This window comes from Mastomys coucha, unplaced genomic scaffold (assembly GCF_008632895.1).
Source record: "Mastomys coucha isolate ucsf_1 unplaced genomic scaffold, UCSF_Mcou_1 pScaffold16, whole genome shotgun sequence".
Taxonomy (NCBI): Eukaryota; Metazoa; Chordata; class Mammalia; order Rodentia; family Muridae; genus Mastomys; species Mastomys coucha.
In genome coordinates, this window is record NW_022196898.1 from 41,006,222 (window position 1) to 41,031,404 (window position 25,183).

Below are 25,183 nucleotides of genomic sequence, written 5' to 3' on the forward strand. Positions count from 1 at the left end.
CTGATGCCTCTGTCCCAGGTGCAGCTCCTGCTCCTGTGGCTCCTGATGCCTCTGTCCCAGGTGCAGCTTTTGCTGCTTTTCTCCTGGAATCAGTTCCTGCTCCTCTGGAATTTTCTGCTGCTGACCCAGATGCAATTCTGGATCCTGCAGCTTCTCCTTCTGGTCCTGTCCCAGATGCAGCTCCTGTGGTTCTAGCACATCTTGCTGCTGCTGCTGCTGCTGCTGCTGCTGCTGCTGCTGCTGCTGCTGCTGCTGCTGCTGGTAGTGCTGTCTGAGGTCTTGTTCTTGCTCTTGTGGCTCTTGCTGCTGTTGCTGTCCCAGGCACAGGAGCCCCTGGGATTCCTGTGGTGGCTGCTGCTTCTCTGGATGCAGTTCCTGTTCCTGCAACTGCTGCTGTGGCTTTTCTGCCTGCAGCTGCTGTTTTTGTGGCCCTGCCTGCTGGTGGTGCTCACAATGTTGCTCAGGCAGATCCTTGACAGGGTTTGTCCCCTTCTCATGTTTGGGAAAGCCCTTCTCTTGAGTCTCAGTGAAGACCTGGCATTGTGCAGGAAGTGGAGTTGGTTGCTTTGTATGTTCCTGCTGGGTATGATCTGGAGAACACACAGTCTTCAGAGATTCCTGAACCGCAGCTGGAACAGTCACTGGTAGTGTGTGTTGATGGGACATCTTGGAAGCTTCTGTAGATCAAACTGAAAAGCAGGAAGGTCAGAGGTTGGACTGAAGGCAAGGGAAATAGAGGAACTGCTGAATATACAGATTATACATAATGCCCCGGATTTTTGGCATCCTTACTCCTGAACAGGGCACTCTAGCACTTCCTTAGGCTGTGAATCCCAGAAGCAGAAAAGAGTCAGGGTGGAAATGGTGAGGGCAAGGACATGCTATCCAGTGAGCTCTCTTGTTCACTGGAGGAGTCATTTTACAAAGAGGTTCTGCAAGAATAGGCTGCCTGTTAATTAATTTGCTTTTGTCTGGTCTTTTCCTGGATCCTGGAAAGATAGTTTCTGTGATTATCACAGTGTGAAGGAAACCTTAGAAAAATAAGAGTCTCACAGAGGACTCCAGAGCTCTGGAAAGCTTAGAGCCTGTGCTGAAGGAGAGCTGGGATTCTGTGCTGAAAGGAACCTGGTATTGTAGCAGCCTCAGACTGGAGTCACCTAGCACATTGCAGGCCCAGCTTCCACAAAAATACTGGATTTCTGGGCAGCTCACATAGTCTCTCTGGGTTTAAATTTGTTTTTGTTTTTTTTTTTCTCCCAAAATTAGCAGGTTGCCCTATTCAGTCTGAAGGCTCATTTCTCTTTGATCTTCTGAATGTGAGCTGTAGTCCCAGGACTACGGTTGAAGTGTGAGGGGCCACATGAGAGTCACTGAGAATTGGAGCTTGTTATTCCAAGTCTTGTACTTCTAATAGAATTTTTCCACTCCTGGCTTCCATGGCTTTCTCAATACAAAAAGTACCACAGCCTGTTTCCCTCTGCACACCTCTCTGCCTCCTTAGAGGATAAGTAATACAGCTGAATCTAGCTCAGAGCAGTATCTACCCCAACTCTAAGCAGACACCCACAGGCATGTTCTGGCCTTTTGGGAGCCTACAGGACTAACTAAGGCCCCAGCAGCAAACACTCACCAAACTCACAGAAGGGAAAAAGCAGAGGCTTCCAGCAGAGTCTTGAGCTGAGTGACCAACCAATGGGGCCCTTTATATTGTTCCCGCCTACCATCCTTCTCAGGCTGGGGGTGGTGGACTGGTTTCACCACTCCAGTTGGTCAACTTCCTTCCTTTCTGAGTCACCCGATAACTTAGGCAGCAAACCCCCACATCCCCAGGGCTCCCATTTCTAGCGCTAAACTAGTGAGGTATTCCTGTGACAACCTGATCATATTTGGGGGAGGACTGTGGAAGGACTTTGGAACTTTGAGCTAGAAGAGCCATTAGTTGTTAAGAGCTCTATGGGATGTTGTGTAGGAGCTTGGAAGATCATGTTGAGAATAGTGCAGAGATGGAGGCCTGGCTTGTGAAATTTCAGAGGGAAGATTAAAGACTCTTATCAGGGCCATGTTGTTTTGAATGTGAAGATTCTGTGGTTCTGGTTAGCTGGGGCTGAAGTATCAGCTATGATTAACAAGATACTAGAACTACTAAAGTTAAAATTTTGCATTACTGGAACTATTGATGCTAGTTAGCTGGAGCTAAGGAATTAGCGGCGATTAAGAAGAGACCAGTATCATTGAGGTGACATCTTCTGGGAAGTGTTTTTTGAGAGCAAAGAGACTGTTCCAGAGATAGCCAAGGTTGTACCTTGTAGTGCAGCAGGACTTGGTAATGTGTAAGAGTCACCCAGGTGGTACTGGTTTTGAAGGCATGAAGGGGTCATGAAGAGCAGCTGAGGCTCGACACAGTGAGAGGCCATGGAAGGCCATTGGTGAAGGGGCAGCATTGGTTTGCAATTGATGGCCCAGGACTGAAGGGGTCATGCAAAGGATCTGAGGCTTGGCACCATGAAGAAAGCCTATGAGAGGCTATTGGTGAAGCCTAGTTACAGCGGAAGACAGTGTTTTAGTGATGACAGTACCATGAATGACCACCAAGGACAGCAGCAGCAGTGGAGTACAGGCGTCTGGAGCCCAGAAGACAAGCTGTGTGCTGCAAAGGACAGAGCTGGAGAAGTGACCGGCTAAGCCCTTAGAGGAGCCCAGAAGATCGAGAGTTGGATCCCAGACATTGGTTTTGCTTTTGATTGTGACTGTGCCCTGATATTTTTCCCTCTGGAGGAAGAACGTATTTCAGTGGAGCCCACAGTTAAGAGACTTTGAATTTTATATGTAAAGACTGTGGGACTTTAGATCTTGGGGATGAATAAGAACATAAGGGTTGAGGCTTAATAGTGATGTGTTTGTGTGTCAAGTTGACAAGGGGTCAATTGTACTGGCTGCCATGTGGAAGTAAGCCAAATAAATCCTTTCCTCCCCAACTTGCTTCTTGGTCATGATGTTGTGCAGGAATAGAAACCCTGACTAATACACTTAGTGTATTCATTTCTAAGGGCATAGAATGAGAAAATTTGTGGTTTTGGGGATAGCCAGGCCAAGATCTATGGTACAATAAGGAGTCACGTCTGAAGGGACATATGGTAAGCATGCTATTGTGCTATGAGCCCATCTGTACTTTGAATATAACATAACTTGATTCTGTAAGGACATATGCCATATCTTGAGAAAGATCAATTAAATGGAAGAAGGAGGTTTATATTCCTCCTGCTTTATGCCACAGACTGCCCAGCCTCCACATCTTACCCAAAGTGTGTTTATAGAAGTTCCTAATGATACCATGCTAGTAAAGTCTCCTGGTTCACTTCAGGCAAGGGAAATAGAAAAGAGTAGCAATGGGAGATGATGAATGCATTGCATTTCATGACGATTACTAACACTTTCTGTAATTATTTTTGGAAATGTATACCACAGAAGCTCAGAACCAAATTGTCCATTGCCACCTCAGAACATTGTCTTCCTTCTTCCCTTCCTCCCTCCCTTCCTTCCTTCATTCCTTTCTTTGTTTCTTTCTTTCTTTTTTCTTTCTTTCAGGGGGCAAGGTTTCTAGACATAGTCTATTTGTGTACCCCTAGCTTTCCTGAAACTAGCTCTATAAGCAGGATGGCCTTAAATTCAAAGATACACCAGCCTGTGCCTCCTGAATGCTGGTATTAAGGCCACCATTAGAAAATATTTCCTAAAAATAGATTAGAAAACATTATAGAGTGGGAATTTAAACATCCACCTACCTTCAAAATGCTCATGGTGGCCTAACACACATCTGATAAAATTCAGATTCACTACTGTACTCAAAAAGCCCTGGCTTATGTGACCTCTGTCTTTGTCTTGGCACATGTTACCCTTTCTTTGACATGTATGCTACAATCTCTCTCCAGGTCCTCTGTCCCTAGGGCGCATCCAAAGTGCCTTGCCTCAGGACTATGCACCTGCTGCTGTCCCTTCTACCAACAGGCTCCCTTTCAGTGCTGTGACATATATTCAGGCTCTGACAGGAATGGTGGGGTCTGACCAACATACTCCTCTGACTACCCTATTAGATTGCCTTTAGCTTTAATTAACTAATAAAATTTAGTTATTTTATCTACATTTATTTCATTTTTATTATCTATCTTCCACTGAAAAAACAAGTTATACCATGAGAGAAATATACTGGGTGTGCTTTCCATAGTCCCGAGGACCTATCAAAATCAGTTCATACACTAAAACATTAATCAGTATTAATTGAAGGAATACATGACAGCAAATCTCATATCTACAGATAACAACTTTCTAGTATTTTAATTTCAACTTATCTTCATGTGTGTGAAAATGTGTGTCAGGAAAATAAGGCTGAATTGTAGCTTATACTTTGTCTCTAGTGCTCAGTTAATAGCTTATTTTGTGGAGTTCATCCATTAACACTTTTTTGTGAGATAATACAAAAATAATATAGTAAAATAATGTAAAGATAAAACCTCATTTCTAATTAGTCTTGAGAAGTTTTCCAGTTCCCCATAGTTGTCCTGATGAGCATCAAATCTTCGTCTTAAGCAGATTTGTTTACAACACTAAATTCCCTATGTTTCCGGGGTGTATTCTTTAAACTGATAGAGGACTGGCATGATCCCCCTGTCCTCTAAAACAAGTTTGCCAGGCTTTCTCTATTCCCAGAGCCATGAGGCATCCTGAACACTCCTCTGTAGAAGATGAAGTATACTACTTTCTATAGCAAAGAAAGCATTCCCCACCCTTCCAGAAGAAGTAACCAAGCATTCTCACACGAGCACGTATGCTCTACTTCTGACCTCACACAGGAAGAATTTGTCTCTCCTCAACCTGTGACAGTGCCAGGGCAGCAGACTGTTCAAGAAGTCACACTGGTCTTATGGGTTCCCAGAGGCTCAGTATCTGCACAATCTGCCTCCCACCCGCTGATTCAGAGAATGATAACTCAGAAAATACAGTATGCGTGCATGAGTGTTTAACCACTGGGTAAAGCTAGGGTGTAGGAATGAGGGCAGAGGATAAAGCCCAAAATCATGTGTGTAGTTGCAGGAGGGGTTGAAGAAGCCCCAGACTTCTAATGCTCAAAGGCCCCATATTCTGCCCTAGGATTTCCCCACTTAGGGGCTGGGAATGCATATTAATAAGGCAATTTTTTTCAATGTGTTCTGTGACTGACTTTATAACTCTCAGACCTTTGTGATGAGTCCAAGAAACTATACAATTCAAATTATACAAATTGCCCAGTTTAATGAAGGTGAGCTTTCCCATAACTCATGAAGAGGCCCTGACCTAGATGTGCCTCAGGTTTTTTTTTTTTTTAAATCCCAGCCATCTCTTTTACAAGAAGAAAATACTAGATTTATCTCTCCTCCTGAGCAGCCTGTTTTAGTTATTGGTTATTTGTACATGGGGTGGGGGCATAAAAGAATTAATTTTGGAAATAAATTGTGCTGGAGGGCAGTAGAATTGTTAAGAATAGCTTTTCATGAGTTTCTAGTACTGGAAAGATGATGGTCTCAGGGGGATGATTTGGGCCAAAATATTCCCATCTTGCATTGTCCTGCAGCATCTGTCTATAGTTGTCTAGTGTAGAGCAGCTCAGAGGATGATGAGCTCCTTTCCTCTGCTCATCAAGGTACTGTTTTCTATACCATTCCTCCATCTGCAGCTTGCCCTGCCTGCCCCTTATACCTCTGGAGTCTTCCTTGCCTGCCTCTGTTGCCTGCTGAACCTGACCCTGTTTTCTCAGTTGAAATTCTCACCCTCCAGAGAGAATGAGTCTGAGGGAAATGAGATGAATTAACACAGGACTGATTTTTTTTCCTTTCTGGACTTTGGTGTGTACCTGCATGAGCTGACCTGCTTTGCCTGATATCACTTTGTCTGGTGGCAGCTGGCCTGCCAAATTGTTCATTCTCACTTTTAGGTCTCCAATGCTGGCCCTTCCCTTTTAGTAGTGTGACTATAGAACATACCCAGTTTTCCTCCTGATGATGGCAAGAACAACAAAAACTTGACTCTTATTTTGGTTTGGGGAGAAAAGAAATTTGGTGGAGTGGGAGATTCATACTTTGAGTAGAGGAGAAAGGGAATGCTCTGTCCTTTTCCTTCCCCAAAAAAGAATGGGGTGGAGACTTGGTTAGCAAAAGTGAATGAAGGCAGGAGTGAACAGAGGATAAGAGAAGGTGAAGGGATGAATGTGACCAAAATGTGTGAAATTGTCAGAGAATAAATTGATTTCTGAAAACTTGCCTCTGAAGAGTTTAGAGTGCTGCAGCTTCTTCAGAGAACATTATCTCTGTTGTTGGGGTCCATTTCCTAAACAGATAGGGACTAAGTCTGAAAAACAGAAGCTCGAGCTGTCCAAGTTCTACAGTAAGCTAGGGCTAAAGTGGAAGCCAGACACCATGGCTGCTGCTCTGATGGCATCTCATCCCTATCAGGCTCCTTAATAGGATTTGATCAGTGTGACGGGTTTCAGTACATGACTTCGGAGACATCCTCTAAGTCATAAGTTCCTGTAAGGATTTGGTGAGGCAATAGGTATACTTAATATATGATTGGTGCTCGGGATACTGGCTGCTTTCTTTTTGGGTGTCATTACACATGTTGGATGATATTCATATAGTGTGCTACTTGCCCAATAAGAGCATTTTTAGGAAACAAATTTTTAAAGATGATCAAGGTTTATTTTCTTATTCTTCTCTTGAAAATCATGAAGCGTTGGCCAGGCATAGTTTATCATGCCTTTTTCATAATCCCAGCAATTGATAGGAAGAGGCAAGAGAATCAGTAGTTCAAGGCCAGGCTCAGGCTACATAATAAGTTTCAAAATAGGCTGGAACACATGAGTCTCACCAAAAAGAAAGGAGAGAGAGAGAGAGAGGGAGAGAGAGAGAGAGAAAGAGAGAGAGAGAGAAAGAGAGAGAGAGAGAGGAAGGGAAGGAAGAATGAAAAAAAAGAAAAGAAAGCAAAATATTGTATCAGAGCAACAAAGTCATTTGCCTTCTAATTTTCTGATCTATCTATTGCCTGCTACTGGGCCTAAAATGACAAGTAGCACATCATAGAATACCATGGCATCTTTCTTTCTCTAACAAGGTCATGTTTGCCCCCAGTGGGGTAATAAATTAAAATGGATTTGTATTCCAAGAGCATGATGGGACATGGATGGGTCTGGGGGGCCCATGTAGGCAGAGGAGAAATAGTGATTTGGGATTAAGATTTGATATAGAAAAATAATTCAAGGAATAGAATGAGGAGTGTGTGCATAGTCCTAGTGTGATGGGTCAGGGAAGGATGGAAAGGACTATATCAGTCAGAGAAAATGAAGGAATGGATAAGATGGATGCCATAAGAGACACGGAGTATAAGGTTTTAGGTTGTGTGTATGTACAGGCATTGCCTGAGGAGTGGGAGAGGTCTAGTGTAGTAGAGAACAGACAGGGAGTGCCTAGGTCCTAGAGTGAAAGATTGGGTGAGGGACACAGCAGTGGTAATAGAATGGCAGTCATAGAAGTCCATTCATGGAGCCTCTGCCAGGAGAATCTTTAAATTGTCATACAAATACATAGAAGTAGGCTGGGGCTCTAGTTTACCACTTCTTTCTTGCTTATTAGGGTGTGTGCAGGGGGCACCTGATCCTGTCCCAGCTGCCTCCTGACTCCTTAATTGCTCTCAAAATTACTTCTGAGAGTGGCTATAGAAAGCACTTAGATCCAGGTCAGATGAATGTGTGTATGTGCTAAGAAGGGGATCTGGAAATAATGCTTGTTTCTGGAGTAGCTTGTACTAATAGGAACTGACATCCTAGACCTGGTGAGCCTCTGGTAGAACATTCCCCAGTGTGGCCCTTTCCTGACCCCATTCATTTGTTCTCTGTATTTGTAGATGATTTGTCATGAAGCCATATAAAACTCTTGGTCTTCAGATGAGTCGTTCTTACGCAGGGCAGCAAATCAATCCTGCTTATCAACCTTCCTCCCCCGCTCATTTACACACACTTCAAACTGGGTCACTCAGCCAAGAGGTTACAGGTCTCTGAATCTCATGTATGCCAGGATGCTGAGGACCCTAGTCTGTCTTCCAGTCTGACAGAGGGATACAATACATGGCCTCAAGAAGCCTGTTTTAGAACAGACCTATCTCAGGGAACTTCTTGCCTAATAAATAGACAGGCTTATTAACAGAGAAGGTTGGCATTCAATGCCACCCCAAGGGAGTCCTCTGGACTATGTATGCTCTGTATCAAACAGACCCTGAGCTGTGAAAGTGTCCCTAGAGGCATTTAAAGGAAATAAATCTTCCAAGCCTGTTTATCCCATCCACTCTCATTCAATATCTTTTAATCCCTTTCTTATTATAGAGGAGTAGCCCAGATTTCACAGCACCTGATCTTACTTGCCAGCCATCTCACTACTAGCAAAGTGAATCAAGTCTTGTTCTCTGTTCCCAGGTCACTGTTTCCATTCCTGAAGTGGCACCTAGGACTTCCATAGAAAAAGACAGAACTACTGGCCACATTGCAGACAAGATGGAAAGTGCTGGAGCAGCTAAAGGACTATTTTCCTACTATTCAGGTTTTGCTAGAAAACTCATGCAGAGTGAAGAAGGCAGGGGGAGGATAGAGGTCAGGGTGCAGTGAATCAAGCTTCCTCCCTCAGACAAGTATATGCTTGCTCTGCTCCAACTTCACTCACCCCTCACCCCACCCTAGCATTTCTGCCAGGAATCTCAGGCCCAGTCGCCCCTGAAACATGCCCTACCACACTGAGAATGCTAAGGGGATGACCCTTTGGCTCACAAAAGATAACACAGAGATGCAAGAGGGGTACTGGGAAGCAAGGCAAACCTGAGATAAGCCTCTGCTTTCGCCTTTGTTTACTTCTGCACCTTTAGACTCCTATTATCTCTCCTGGAAATTCCTTTTTCAGCTTCTGCTTAGTGACTGGATTTCATTAACTACTGTTGACTGACAGCATTCTTGTGCCAGTATTCTAGGCCATAGTGGTCCAACATTAAACTAAACAGGGAAACATCTCTACTGTGTGAAGATTTCATTCCCATGTGGCATATCAGCAATAAGTAAAACAAGCCAGGCACTTATAGCATATGTTATTAAATTCTATGTAGAACAACATGGCAAGAAAAGCTTATGAGGTCTAGGACATGGGGAGATACTTTAAATGAAATAGTCATAGCAAGAATCTAAAAAGAAAGAAAGGAAGAAAGAAAGAAAGAAAGGAAGAAAGAAAGGAAGAAAGAGAGAAAGTCAGTACCAGTTGAAATGGAGGAGGAGAATGAGATAGTGCAGCAAATAATATTAGACAAAAGTCTTCTGGAACCAGCAAGAAGGCTGATGTGAATGGGCATGTGTGAATAAGATAAGGCTGGTAGAGTGAGTAGAGGTGGATTGTGAAGGGAAAATCGTTCAGCAACTTTGGCTTTTGGAGTGACTGAAATGAGAAACATGGCAGTGACGCCCTTTAACTTCATTTTGAAAACATCTTCCTGACAAGAATAGAATCAGTTGAAGCTGTAAGAGGCAAGTGTATGATTTTATCGATATTTCAGAAGTAGGGTAGTATCAATAAAAGTATGAAGTCAGATTACAAGTGATTTTTAACAACAGAAGAAATAGATAAAACCTAAGTTGGAAGCCAACAATGATTCAGACATTTTAGTCCTACATAATAGGATAGAGCCATGGTTAACTGAAACAAAGGGACTACAGAAGGGGCAGCTTCCTGAGAAATCTCAGCTATGAGCTCTGAAACAGCACATGTATGAGATTCACATTAGAAACTAAGGCAAAGAGGTTTGTGTTATAGACTGAGAATGATATTTGAAGTCATTATCTAAGAAGAAATAGCCAAAGGAATGAATGTTAACAAAAGAAGAAAGAGGCTAGAAGACTATCCCCACAGGTAAGACTTTCCCACATCATGGAGATGTGAAGGAAGTCAATGAAACAGAGAAATTAAAATAACTTCCTAAAGTTAGGAAACACTGCAGGAAGATGGATGGAGGGTCCTGGAAGGCAGACTATTATTTGAAGCAGCAAGGGGAGGCAGATAGTGAAAAAGAATGCTGTAGGTATAAGATATAAGAAAGTTAAATCTGCAGTCGGTAAGAGGAGTGAGATGTTTATAAACTAGCATAAAATTCCAGTTATGAGTAAGTGCTGAATATCTCAGGCACAGGAAGGGTGGTGATGGAGGTGTTAATTTGAAGTTGGCAATCATTTCACAATGTACCCAAAATATAAGATGATCACACTGTGTACCATTGAATATACATACTATTAAGTATTTTAAAAGATAAGATCATGAATGGCTTTTGTGTTAGGGAATGTGGAACTCAGGGATCTTGATAAAGGCAACCTATGATAATCAATCTTGATTGTAAACTCGAAAGAATCAAATGACCTAGGATAAAGCTTCTACACATGTCTAGATTTACTTAATTGAGAGGGAAAGACCTACCTTAAAAGTTTGTTGGTGGTACCTTTTTACAGGGTGAATGAAAAGGAGAAACTGAGCTGAGTCCTAGCTCTCATGTTCCAGTCTCCTTTCTTTCTACAAAGAGAGTATAACAAGATGTCCATGGTCCTGCATCTCTGATTTCTCCATCATGACGGGCTGTAACCTATAACTTTAAGCAAAAATAAATAATTTCATCCTTAATTTTTCATACTCCACTACAGAAGTACCTGTGCTGAGATTCATAAGAGTTTTGTAACAGCCAAATCTTGGAAAGGAGCCAAATATCCATCAACTAGAGCATATATATGTTCTGATGAATTTTCTAATCAGGAATAAAAGTGAAATGAACAATTTGATATGTGCTTAAATATTGGAATACTTGTAGGAATTGACCCAAACTGAGCATATAGAATGCATATTGATTTGGCTTGGAGGGGAGACTGCTATGTTGAATGTGAACTGGGCAAGAAGGGCTATTCTATGTGTCAGGGAGAGTGACATTTGAAATCTGGAGTGAGGAATGGAGTCTTCCCAGCTGTGACCAAACCCCAGTAGGGAAGCGATAGTGAAAGGCTTTCCTGTGCTATTCCTCTATAATACTAGATCCTGTGGTCAGTTCTGCCAAGATCTACTCCCACTCTTATCATCCTGAGCATGGTAATAAGCCCTATAATACACTCTCTCCTTCTCTTCAAGAGGCCATCTTGCATCCTGAATTATGGATGAAGGCAACACTCACACCAGTATGGCAAAAGACTATGCTACTAAGTGGACATGTGGATTTTTAACTTTCTTAAACCCTGCAATGGGGGAAATTTTGAGGACTGGAAATAATTTTTGGTATATGATGTAATAACCTTCACACATTTTGTTCATATTCACCCTACCACTTTTGTTTGCTTTGCCTTCCCTTCTGGTATTCCTTTAATTCAAATAGTCACCTACAGCTTTCACGCTATGTGTATACAAGAACTTGTGATATTTATCTGAGTTTGGCTTATTCCACATAGCATGATAATCTTCATCTCTCCATTTGTCATTCTTTTGCTCTTGGCAACATGGAGAAGTATGGTTGTGTATATTTACATTTTATTTTTAGACCGTACTTAAGATTTTACCCATTCAGCCTATATTCTAAGAACCACCTTAGAATGACCCAAACATTGTAAGTCACTTGGGAAACTGCTGAAATATCCTGTCCCTTCCCCCACCTTTTTTTACTGAAGGTTTACACAGTTTATACAAACTAAATGGGAAGCATTTTGTCCTTCATAGGTGCATTTTTACCAATAAATAAACTTAATTTCCTTAAGTCCAAGGGACTTAAATTGTATACACTATAGATATACATATCTCAGTTTGGGCTTCTTCACATGTGATGCTTAGGGGCATTGGGGAGACATGGTTTGAAGGACTAATTTTCTCAGCATTCATTCTATGAAAAAAAATTAAAACTTCAAAGTCAAAGGATCAAAAATAGATCTTGCTAGGCAAGCAGCACAAAGGAGCAAATGCAAAGTGAAGGCTTTAGAAAAGGTAGGTGCGCCACTCCGCACACACACAAGCAGCACAGATAGACACAGGCACACACATAAGCAGCACAGACAGACATGGGCATGGATATTGTAGATTACTTTCTACCTTTCTTGCTCACTCAGATGCATGGAAAAATGTCTGAGAGCAAATTGCTTTAATACCGTGGCAGTTTAGAATGAACTAGGAACCTGGCATCAGGAAGGGTGACAAGAGCTGGGCCTGTCAGACCCTCTGTTTCATACTTTAAAATGATTCATCCCTTTATGCCACAAACTCTTTTGAAGTGTGAAACAGATCCAGGAGACGTACAGCAGCTTATTCTGCGCCAGAGCCAGCGTGACACCAGAGGCCTCACCTGGTGCTGCCAGCTTAATTTTGCTGAGTCCTATGTTTTTGAAGCTTCCAAAGCATGATAGGGCCCTGCGGTCCTATTGGGGCATTATGGATGTTTGTTTCATCGAGAATCAAAAGTTCTCCAGAGAATTGTGGTTTAGAAATTAGACACCGCCCTTTACCTAGGACTGAAAGGGTTCCTGTGATATGGAACTTTCACTTTAAAAGCAAGACAGGAGCCAGAAATGTAGCTGTAGAATTTGTTTAGCTTGAATAAGACCCTGAGTTCAAAGCCATGGCCTTTGAACCCAACAGAACTCAGCAAAAAATTAACCAAAGAGTATGCCTTACTCTTTTCAGCAAATGCTTGTGCCTTGTACATACGTTTTCTGTCTCTACAGGTCTTAGAATGTACTCAGTTTACTTCATTAGGCTAGACTAGTGAGACAGCTTCACTTATAAATGAAGGAGAGGGAAACAATGTTCTTTTTATTTGCTCCTTTATTTCTTTGCTATCTAAATGTCAGGATCACTAGACAAGATGTTTCTATCCTTTTCTACCTTCCATTTCCAGTTGCGATAGTAGCCTATGGTTAGGTCCAATGGTAGCTTATGGTTGAGTGGACTTGTTGGTTATTGTGAAAACAGCATCTTTACAACATAGTCTTAGCCTGACCTGTAGTAATCCTATACCCTTTGAAAAAGGGCATGGTGTCAGGGAAAGTCTACTTGCTTGATCTCTTCTGAGTACTTTGAGGGGACTGTGGTGTTTGAGCGCCCCTATCATGAGTTTGGCCAGATGAATCAGAATCTGACTCAGTCTTGTTCTCCAAAGAGCAGCAGGTAGGTTGAGCGCAGCAAGGAGGTGGCTGTGGGCAGCAAGTGCACTTTTTAGGGCAGCACAAACACTTCTGCGGACAGCATGGTGGTTTCAGCGGACAAGGACAGGTGGCCGGACAGACACAGGGGGGAGAACAGGTACAAGGCTTTGGTGGGCAACATGGGGATTTGGGTGGGCAGCATGGGGACTTGGGGCAGCAAGGTGGTTTCTGTGGACAGCACGGTTTAGGTGGGCAACATGGTTTTGGTGGGCAGCATGGAGGAGGGCAGCACTGGTTGGTTTTGGATGAATCGCTCATCTTCTTTAGAGTCGGAGTTCCTAGGGGGGAAAAAAAAGAATATTCAAATGACTATCTGGAAGTCAGCTTTCATCATCACCTTCTTTGGTTTCCAAATGCATGTCAATCTCCACGGTAAAAACTAAGACCTTGGTTAAGTATGGCTGGCCCTCTCAGAGACCACAGATAGTGCCCATCTGCACTGTCACAGGTATTTATGTGTCTGCTCCTTACTAGACAGCCATTTTCAGATAAAGAATATAAAGTTAACAAATATGTGATAAATTTGCTTATAGATAATTAGTCAAGGGTAAAGAGGCCTTTAGGCTGATTTTGACTCACGTCATAAGCTTTATCTCATCTAATGTTGATTACTCCCAAAGCCTGACACTATTACTGAGGTTATGGAGTGCTCACAAAAAGGGACCTATCGTGACTGCCTCCGAAAGACCCAACAAACAGCTAAGAGTCAGATGCAGATACTTGCACCCAATCAGTGAACAGAAGCACCTGACCCCTGTTGAATCAGGGAAGGCTGAAAGAAGCTGAGAAGAGCAATCCTGACCAGGAGTCTCAATTAATCTGGAACCCTGAGATCTCTCAAACACTGGACCACCAAACAGACAGCATACACCAGCTGATATGGAGCCCCCAATACAAATACAGTAGAGGGTCTGTGTTCATTCAAAGATGATGCACCTAACCTTCAAGAGTCTGGAGGCCCCAGGGAATTTAGAGAACAAGTGGGGTAGGAGGTGGGGGCATTCAAGTGGAGACAGGTGGGTGGGGAGGAGGTATGGGATGTGGAGCAGTCAGAGGATAGATGGGGGGCAGGGAAAGGAATATGGAGTGTAAAAAATAAATGAACTTTTTAAAAGGTGAGCATTTTATTCACTAGTTTAAATATGAAGGCAACTGAGATTCAGACATCTACTTCAGTGGTTTGTAAATGGATTCAAAACAGGTTCCATCTTACCCCATATCATGTGTATATTCAGGTCTAAATGTGGTTTCTAGGAACCTAGGTACAACAGGATTCTCAAAGTCACTCACTCTTACTCCCTTTCTGAACGTTCCACATCATTCCATGAGCCTCGTAACATGGGCTATCAGCTGCCACTGGCTAGTGTCAGCAAGAAGGCACTAATAAGTCAGTGACCCAGGCATTGCAAAGGCTAAAGTACAAGGTCTAGCTCTATAAGACATAGGCTGAGGCAGTTCCATTCACATCTCCTAGCTATTATCTCTTTTCTAAGGAAGCAGCATCAAGGGTTTGGAGGAAGGAATTGACCTTGGAGAGACCTCAAACAAAACCATTCAAAACTTACGATGATTTTATTCTTTGGTAAATAGTGAAATATCAAAGAACTTTATTTCAGCTCAGGTCAAAAAGTGACTAAGAATTCAAAGGCAGAGAGCCCAGGGTTATCATGTAACTGGAAAGAAGATGTCTAAGGAATCAGGTTATTTTTGTACACTCAATGTATATTCAGTACAGAAAACCGTACATCTATGTTGGGTAGGTACCAGGCCTGCCAGAACCCTGTCACCCAGGTGGAGGAAGATATTGTTGGAGCACAGACTGCCTAAGTGTACTTTCAGCCACCCTCCCAACCTGTGGCACCCACAGGGATTTTTAAAAAATACCCTCTGGCACAAACTTTTAAAATGCCACCAAATATTGATGTATTTGTAGGCATTCATATTCATGTGTATGCGAGTGTGCATGAACACGTGTGTGTGTGTGTGTGTGTGTGTGTGTGTGTGTGTGTGTGTGTGTGTGTGTTCATGCTCTTTTATGATGATACAAGAAGGGAATTAGTTTGAGGTCTGTGACAGTGCCTATGAGTTGGATCAAGTTAAGATTAATTACACTTTCTCATTAGGGTCTTCAGTTGAGACCTGGGTGAAGAATTCCTCTCTCTAATGGTGCCTGTTCTGCTAAGGTTTTGGTCTCCTGGAGTGGACCCTTCCAACTGCATCGCATCCATTCCTTTCCCTAATACTTAGACTATCTTCTTGTTCTGTTGTCCAGAAGATGCACGGACTCCTGGAGAGAGAAACTACAAATTATTTTTACCAGATAGCACTTGTTACCATAGGTGGAAAGCCCTGGAAGTGTGCAGAGTTCTTGAATTTGGTGGTTATTAAAGACACCTGTAAGATTACCTATATTGCCATAAGAATCAGTCTTTATGACATCATAGCAGATACAAGGCCTTGGCTGTCCTTGGAGGATGGGTGTCAGGTTCATAGACTCATTCCTTTTCCATCTGGGAGCTCGACCTAAATCCAGTTTACACTTGACAAACTGGGTCCCAATGAGCCTAGGTGTGGCTGTTACCTCCACCCTGTGGAGACAGTGGCTTTCTGTCAAGCTAATTGCTCAGTCCTACCTGTTCTCTCTCCACTCAACTTTGTGATCTTTACTCTGAAAGCCCCTGGCATCCAAGGAGGATCCTCTGTATTCCTGGATGTAGAGAGTGAAGACTTTCATAGGCCCAAGAATGCTCTGAATCTCCTGAACCATAGTAGCAGCAGGAACAGAAATGTGAAGAGGGAAAATCCACTGGATATCAACCCTTCACACTCCTGAGTTTCTCCCTCAGTGATGAAGCTGAACTGTCAAGATTGTTTCCTTTTGGAAAGGGTGTTACTTTGGGGGACAGATTTTTAATCCTCTTGTGACTAAGTCTATCAGTTATAAAGGTTTTCTGTCCTTTGTTAAGAAACTTCTACTTCTGTATCAAGAGGATGATCCTGGAGCAGCATTACTAAGGTGTAAGGGTGAGCTAAGTCATCCAATCCCTCCCTGGACAAGAGATGTCACAAAGGGGCTGAGCTGACAGATCTGCCTAGCAGTGCCCAGACTTGCCTGAGATTGAGGTCAGTAATAAGGACAAACAAAAAATGGCAGATACATTAGCATAGTAGTAGACACTAGGCCAGCTAGGAAAAAGTGATGAGTGTCTGAGTCTCTACCATCTTGGCTAAACGATATTTCACAGAAAGTGTACGTGTGTGTGTGTGTGTGTGTGTGTGTGTGTGTGTGTGAGAGAGAGAGAGAGAGAGAGAGAGAGAGAGAGAGAGAGAGAGAGAGAGAGTGAGTTTGAAGAATAATTCTGCACAAAGTACATGTTGTGGAGCTCATGAAGCCTCAGGCAGTGAATTTGGAGGTGTATATCTACAGGAAGTCCCTTATCTGTTTCTTCACCTTGTTAGCATCTACTCCTTTAAGGTCCTCAACCTGAGGCCAGGCTCAAAGGAGGATCCAACACCCTGTGTTTTCTATTGCTTCTCTTTGAATGTATTTCTGCTCCACTATTTATTCTCTCTGCCTCCTTGTCTCTACCTATCTCCTCTCTTTGTCTCTGTCTCTCTCTGCCTCTTTCTGTCTGTCTCTCTGTCTCTGTCTCTCTCTGCCTCTCTCTGTGTGTCTCTCTGTCTCTCTCTGCCTCTGTCTCTCTGTCTCTCTCTACCTCTGTCTCTGTCTCTGTCTCCCTCTCTCTCTGCTTCTGTCTCTCTGTCTCTATCTCTCTCTGCCTCTGTCTCTGTCTCTATCTCTGTCTCTGCCTCTCTCTGTATCTATCTATCTATCTATCTATCTATCTATCTATCTATCTATCTCTATCTCTCCCTTCCTCCTCTAACTTGAAGGATGGTATACTGAAAGGACAATTCAGAGCCTCCTTGTGACTGAGAAGTCCAGATTGTAAGGATCCATCCACTTATCTAGGTCTAGACATGCTGTTTCTACAACATATTTCTTATCCCAGTACAAAGCTCTTGAGCTATATCCTCACCACACATACACCATTATCCCTGTGTTGGGTATAGAGGAACAAATTCTCAGTGTTAGAGGTGGCTAATAGGCTAGGAGTCAATCTAGTCCACTATAACATAGGGGAGACAATGACAAATCCCTGAGCAGTCTTACCACATTGGATACAAGTCCATCCCAAACCAGCTCTGCTGCCATCATCTTGTCAACTGGTACAAGGAGTCTGTTATACTGTATTTAGTTGGATTCTGATTACTCTCTTCCCCTCCAGAGGGGTACTTCTCCTTTTATGCAGGAATAGCTAACCCTCTTGAAGCCTCCTCCATGTAAAACCTTACTACTACCTACTGCTTCCCCTCAGAACAAGCTTCTCCCTGACTTCATATCTCCCCTTCTTAAGGTTGCCCCAGAAGTCTTAACTCCAAGGTGAAGGTCCAGGGCTGCTTTCTCAAGTCTTTCTGCTATTCTGATTTAGTGAGGATTGACCTAAATCCAAGTTCATTAAGGCCCTAGTAGGGCCGCCCTCTCTGGGCATCCTCTCTCACTTATGGCTACTGTTCTCTCATGCTTCTTAGGCTAGCTCAGAAGAGATGGCTGCTGGATCCTTTTAGGATCTTTGAATGGCTTCCCATTCTTAAGAATATCTCTCCAGTAGCCACTCTAATCTCTCACTAAATATTATTCAAACCTGAGGTTCTATGTAAGTATCAATCAAATAAACTTCCTTGGTCATCAGCTAAGTCCATATGTTTTCTTAAAGTTCCTTTCACAAAATATTAACCTGTTAGTGTTTTATAAGAGTACTCCCACAGTTGATTTTCTGCTTCTCTCTTTAATCAGCATAGATACTTTCATGTTGCTACTCTTCTAGTACCTTACATGCTGTATAGTATTATGTGGACATCACTAAATGATGAGTAAAGGAACAAGTCGGAGAAAGAAGACTCAATAAGACAAGGCTTGTGTGTGTTACCTGATCTGGCAGCACAATTCTTCCTCGGGCTCTTCTTAGTTCAGCATTTCCATACTTGATTCCTGCTGTTGAAAGTAGTTTCCTGGATGTTTTCAGCAGATGGATAGATGCTGGATCTTCCTCAGCAGTCTAGTGAGTCCATGACTATCAGAAGCCAAAGTCTTCTGACCCAAGTGCTCTGCTCCCCTCCCCTCTAAACTCTCAGCTCTTCTATGACATCATAATACTCTCCCCAAGATTCTATGACTAGCCAGCTGGCTCACCTTTGCCCACTGCTGGTTAAAGTTAAACTGTCTGCTTGTCCTTGGCTGCTCTTGCCAAAGTCCAAAAGTTCTTTAGCTAATTCACAGCATCTTATTATCCCCCCCCCAAACAGTTTAAAGCATAACCTATATTGTTTAGACTGATAGTATTGTTTAGTATTGATACACTGTATCTTAAAAAGCAAGATAAGAAACAGCCATTCTTGGAAAAAGCAATGTTTACTGAGACTTGGTAAATAGCCATATAAAATAGGGGCAGGTAAAAAAGACATTTCCATTTAGATCTGGAAAATGTAAAAATATTTGGTATAGGGAATAGGAGAGGACTGTTTGGCAGCCAAGCTCCTAGGGCAGGGTCAGAGTGAGGAGTAAGGAGGAGAGGTAGACCAAAACATAAGAGAAGGTAGAAGCTCTGCTGAGGATTTGGATGTGTAAGAAAGAGCTCAGACTATATCCTGATGTCAATTACAACCACTGGAAGAATTTACACAAAGGATATGGGCCTCTCATGGGATACTCCCAGAGTTCAGATCAGTCCGTCCAGTGGCAGATTTTGAAGTTAAACTCAATTTCATTACCTAATATAGCAGTTAGACAAATGGATTATATTTGCTCTGCCCCTTCCTCTACCCCAGCCTCTTTAAAGATAGTAACAGGAGTTTCTAGAAGTAAGACTTGTCCTTCACATATGCAAGACACTAAGCCACAGAAGTGACAGAAAGCTTCAGACCTGGTCAGGTAGGTCCTCAAGATCTTCCAACCGGCATCATATCCTAAGTCATGGTTGATGGTTCTCACCATCTGCTTCATCCTTCAGATGGCAGTGTATCCAGTCCAAAGACTACAGACGCCTCTGTAAATTGAATTTTGGAGAATCATCCTTTTTCTTGGCTCATATATCTCTCTAGAATACCAAACTTCTATATCTGATTTTTTACTTGTTATTCTTATGCAGATATTCAGTACCTCCTATATAATTTGCACAAATTTCTCAAAGCAACTTCACAGATCAATGATTATTACATTCATTGTTCTCTACCAATTTGATACGTTATAATTGTCTTAAGGTAGTTTAAGTTCTCACTAGTATTAAGCTCTAATTTGTTCTTTTTATTTTGATTTTAATTTTAATTTTTAAAGATTTATGAAACCCAGAGTCACACAACCATCATACAACATATGATAAGCAAGTATGTGGTGGAAAGATGGTAGAGAAAGAGAGAGGGAAAGATGTGTGCACTATGAAGAAAGGCAGAACTAGAGAAGTGAAAGTTGAGGAGGATTAGCCTGATGTGAGTAACCTGCCCTGCCACCTGAAGCCATGATGAAGTCCAGGCCTGTGCTGCCACTGAGAGCCGTGTCTGAGTCTGTGATTGGACCTTCAGCAGCAGGGAATCTATGTTTATGTCCCATGTCTGTGTCCCATGTTACCACCAAAGGCCATGTGGACATCCTGGTCTGGCCTGCCTCCTAGACCTATCTTGATGTCTGAGGGCTGCACATAGTTGGTATGCTGACCCTGGTAGCATGAACATGGTTGAACCCTCCTGAGGGAATGAGCCTAGTATAGCCCATTCTGCCTCCTGCAGACCTCCACAAGCAGGAGAGCTGGTCCTGCCCCTTGCCTGGGCCAAGTAGAAAAGCTGACTCTGGCACCAGTACAGGAAAACTGGTAGGCTAGAGAACACAGACACCACTCAGGCTCAGATCCAGGCATTTGAGTTGGCTCACCCCAACTTCTACCCCATTTATGAACAGCTGGAGGGCATGATGAGGATGTTCCTGCAGAACCAAAGCAGCAGAATCTCCATGACACAGGACAACAGGATATCTGAGAAGAACCCCAGGGAAGGTTAATAGTGTAGAAGAAGCTAGAGGCCTTGAACCATACCAATGACTCCTTGTAATGAACATTGACAAGGAAAGCTGTTTAGGCGAAAAGGTATACTGTGTGATACATCATGATTTACATAGCTTCTACAGTGAAAGGTTTTATTTTATTTTACATTTCTTATGCTATTTTTTCTCTTTTTTTGTTCTTTTTATCTTTTGTTTTCTTTTGGGGGAAAGACTGCAAATGCAGAAAATAGATATGGAGGAATGGAGAGATGAACAGGATTGGGGTACATGAGTGAAATTCACAAAAAAATCAATAAAAATTTTAAAATGTTTATTTCTTAGTTGAAAATATATTTTAATGCACTATTTTCTGATCATAGTTTCCCTCTCTCAGCTTCTCCCAGCTTCTCCCAGCTCCTCTCCACATCCCCATCCATGCAAATCCATGTCCTTCCTTTCTCTCATTAGAAAATAACAGGCATTTAAAATAAAATAAATAACACAGACAAGCCAGGCAGTGGTGGCACACACCTTTAAACCCAGCAACTGGGAGGCAGAGGCAGACAGATTTCTGAGTTCGAGGCCAGCCTGGTCTACAGAGTGAGTTCCAGGACAGCCAGGGCTACACAGAGAAACCCTGTCTCGAAAAACCAACCAACCAAACAAACAAGACCAAAAACCCAGGCAAAAAAGAGAACAAAGCAAACAAGTGAATAAACAAAGAGAAGAAAAGGACCCAAAGAAAAGGCATAAGAAACAGATGCAGAGACAAGACACTTGGACACACATAAGTCTTTCTGGCTTAGACCTGTGCTTACTGCCATACTCTGTACGTTCACAGCACTATTGTCTTTAAAAGGCCTTGTTTTGTTGGTGGCTTCCATCTTTACTGGCTCTTAAGTCTTTTCTCTCCTCTTCCACACAGTTTTCTGAGCCCAGAGGGGAGGGATTTGATAGAGACATTTCATTTAGGACTGAGTGTTCTGAGATCTCTCAAAACTGCACATTATCTAGTCGTAGGTCTCTATATTTGTTTCCATATACTACAGGAGGAAGCCTCTATAATAATGTCTGAGCAAATCTGATGACACTAATCATTGAGTTTAGCAGGACGTTAGTAGTCATTTTATGGCTATGTTCCTTTAACAGAAAAGTAATATTTGGTTTTCCCCTAGGCCTAGAAAGTCTCGGTTTCTTGACCACCAAAGCATTGTCAAAACCATGGGTTTCATCTCGTAGAGTGGGCCTTAAATCCACCTAAACATTAATTGGTTAAATCCACAACTTTTGTGCCACTCTTGCACCAGCATATTGTAGGTTAAAAGGTTTATAGCTGAGTTGTTGCTTACTTTTCTTCTCTGCTAGGTTGCAGAATACCTACCAGTATAGTAAACTCCACTCAGTAGGGGTTAAGGCTCTGAGTGGGCACCACCCCAACTTCTCCCTGATTGGCAAGTTATGTGGGTGTTGCCTTCAGCAATAGGGCAGTGCTATCAGTTTGTAGAAAGCAACAAAAGTCTTTGTTCTTCCTTGGGATGTTTGAGGGGTTGGTTCTATGAGGCCCCTTTGGGCAATAGTTGAATTAGATGTAACCCACTTCTGGCACTGAAGGTTTTATTTGGTGGTGAGAGTTATCCATCCAGTTGGGGCTTTGTCATCTTGCATTATTTGATGGTTCCATTTAGATTTTCATGCACAAACACACACACAGACATACACACACATACACACTCTACTGAAGTACATTTGCATATAACTCCTAAAATGACCAGTAGCTGTCCTTCCCTGTATCCTGTCTCTTTCCCACATTTCCATCCCTCTCTCTGTTTAATCTTCCTGTTCCAGTTCCTCTCACCCTCATCCATCCATAACTATATAGATAATTTCCCATTCTTCATGAAATCCATCACTTCCATGTGCCCTCATTTCTTACTTTATACCTAACATCAGTGGTTATATGGATTGTAACCTGCTTATATATACATATAAGTGAATATATATATCATTTGTCTTGTGGGTTGTTACCTCACTAGAGATAATTATTTTTTTTAGCTCCATTCATTTACTTGTGCATTACATGAATTTATTTTTAAATAGCTGAGTAATATTACATTTTCTTTATCCAGTGTCACTGACAGATGTCTAGACTGTTTCTAATTTCTGATTATTGTCAATAAAGCATCACAGAACATAGTTGAGCAAGTGCCTTTGTAGTAGGATGTAGAATTCTTTGGGTATATGCCCAAAAGAGATATAGCTGGGCCTTGAGGTAGATCTGTTCCCAGCCTCCCGAAGAACTGGCCCACTAATTTCCATAGTCTTCATTCCCATCAGCAATGGATGAGTATTTTTCTTACCCCATATTCTCATTAGCATAACCTACCATTTGTTTTACTGATCATAGCCATTCTTATTGGTGTATGATGAAATCTCAAAGTAGTTTTGATTTGCATTTCCCTAATGACTGAGATATTGAACATTTCATTGTTTCTCAACCATTTATGTTTCATCTTTTCAAAACACTTTTTCTTTTAGATCTGTATCCTAGTTATGTTTTTTATTATAATTCTTTAATCTATTTTTACAGTACAGTTGTTATCCCCCTCCAGGTCTGTCCTCCAACTGTTCCTCATCCTATTCCTTCTCTCACTGTCTCCAAGAGGATGTCCCCACTCCTGCAGCCCCCACCCTACCAGACCTCCCAACTCCCTGGGTCCTCAAGTCTCTTGAAAATTAGGTGTATCTTCTCTCACTGAGGCCAGACCAGGCACTTCTTTGCTACTGATGTGTCAAGGGCCTCACATCAGCTAGTGTATGACGACTGTTTCATGGATCAGTATCTGAGAGATCCCAGGGGTCCAGGTTAGTTGAGACTGCTGGTCTTTCTATGGGATCTCCGTCCTCCTTAGCTTCTTGCAGGTTTTCCCTAGTTCAACCACAGGGCTCCTGTGTTTTGTCTGAGTGTAAGAACCTGCATCTGACTCTTAAGCTGCTTGTTGGGCCTCTTGGAGGGCAGCCATGCTAGGCTCCTGTCTGTGAGGACATTATAACATCAGAATAGTATCATTACTTGGACACTTCTCTTCAGCTAGCTGGATCCTAGTTTAGGTCGCTCACTGAACCTCCTTTCCTTCATTCTTTTCTCCATTTTTGTTCCTGTAGTTCTTTTAGACAGGAACAATTCTGGGTCAGAATTTGTGACTGTGGGATGGCAAACCCATCTCTCCACCCTAACCCTAACCCTAACCCTAACCCTAACCCTAACCCTAACCCTAACCCTAACCCTAACCCTAACCCTAACCCTAACCTTCTCCCCACTGTTGGGCATTTCATCTGAAGTCCCTCCCTTTGAGTCCTGAGCATCTCTCACTGCACAGGTATCTAGTACATTCTAGAGACTCCCCCAACCTCCTACCTCCTGAGGTTACCTGTTTCCATTCTTTCTGCTGGCCCTCAGAGCTTCACTCTTGTTCGCCCCAATACCTGATCATGTTTCCCTCTTCCCATCACTGTCCCCTCTCCCACCCAGGTCCCTCCCTCCTTCTGCCCCCCTCCACCCCCGATTGCTTTCTTCTCCTTCCCAAGTGGGATTGAGGCATCCTCACTTGGGCCCTTTGGCTTCTTAACCTTCTTGAGTTCTGTGGATTGTATCCTGAGTATTCTGTACATTTTGGCTAATATCTGCTTGTTTGTAAGTATAAACCATGCATGTCCATTTGGGTCTGAGTTACCTCACTTAGGATGACTTTTAGTTCCATCCATTTGCCTGCAAAACTCACTACAGATTGGGAAAAACTCTCCTCTAACCCCACATCCAATAGAGGGTTAATATTCAAAATAGATAAAAAAATCAAGAAGCTAACCTCTAAAAAAACCAAACAACCCAATCAATAAATGGGGTATAGAACAAATAATTCACAACAGAGGAATCCCGAATGATGGAGAAGCACTTAAAGAACTGTTCAAAGTCCTTAATCATCAGGGAAATGCAAATCAAAACGACGCTGAAATTCTACCTTAATGGCTAAGATCAAAAACTCAGGTGACAGCACATGTTGGCTTCCATTGATGGTGGGACTGAAAACATGTACACTCTGGAGATCAATCTGGAGGATCTTCAGAAATTGGAAATAGATCTACCTGAAGACCCAGTTATACTGCTCTTGGGTATATACCCAAAAGATGCCCCACCATGCCACAGGGACACACGTTCCTCTATGTTCATAGTAGCCTTATTTGTGATAGCCAGACACTTGAAACAACGCATATGCCCCACAACTGAAGAATGGATACAGAAAATGTAGTTTATATACACGATGTAATACTACTCAGATATTAAGAACAAAGACATCATGGGCTATTTGGTTTTTGTTGTTCACTTTTTTTAGTTCTTTACATTATACACACACACCCACACACACATATATATTATATATATATATGTATATATATACATATGTTCTTGATCCATTTTAAATTAATTTTTTTTTTGGTTTTGGTTTTGGTTTGTTTTTGGTTTTGTTTTTTTTACCAGAGTGATAAATGTGGATCTATTTGTGTATATATATATATATATATATATATATATATATATATATATATATATGATTGTTTTTTCCTGTGCCAATGAATTCAAGACTATCCCTCACTTAGTCCTCTATCAAATTCAGTGTATCTCGCTTTATGTTCCAGTTCTTGATCCATTTTGAATTAATTATTTTTTGGTTTTTGTTTTGGTTTGTTTTTGTTTTTGCCAGAGTGATAAATGTGCATCTATTTGCTTTCTTCTATATACATGTATATATATGCATATATAT

At 42.2% G+C, this 25,183-nt stretch overlaps 1 protein-coding gene across 8 annotated transcripts in view; it reads right to left on the bottom strand.

Annotated features, from left to right (window-relative positions):
• The window catches only part of LOC116093329 (sperm mitochondrial-associated cysteine-rich protein-like), a 36,548-nt gene that overhangs the window by 1,581 nt on the left and 9,784 nt on the right, over window positions 1-25,183 (bottom strand). For 2 of the 8 annotated variants that reach the window (XM_031374661.1, XM_031374663.1), the window contains exons 2-4: window positions 19,258-19,380; window positions 10,524-10,692; window positions 9-689 (exon numbers count right to left, since the gene is read on the bottom strand). In XM_031374661.1, the coding sequence (XP_031230521.1) occupies window positions 9-666 (658 nt within the window). In that variant the 5' untranslated portion in view covers window positions 667-689; window positions 10,524-10,692; window positions 19,258-19,380. Of the gene's footprint in view, window positions 1-7; window positions 690-1,630; window positions 1,683-10,523; window positions 10,693-12,875; window positions 13,552-18,264; window positions 18,502-19,257; window positions 19,381-25,183 lie in introns of those variants that run through there. The other 6 variants (XM_031374662.1, XM_031374666.1, XM_031374664.1 and 3 more) reach the window with 6 other exon arrangements.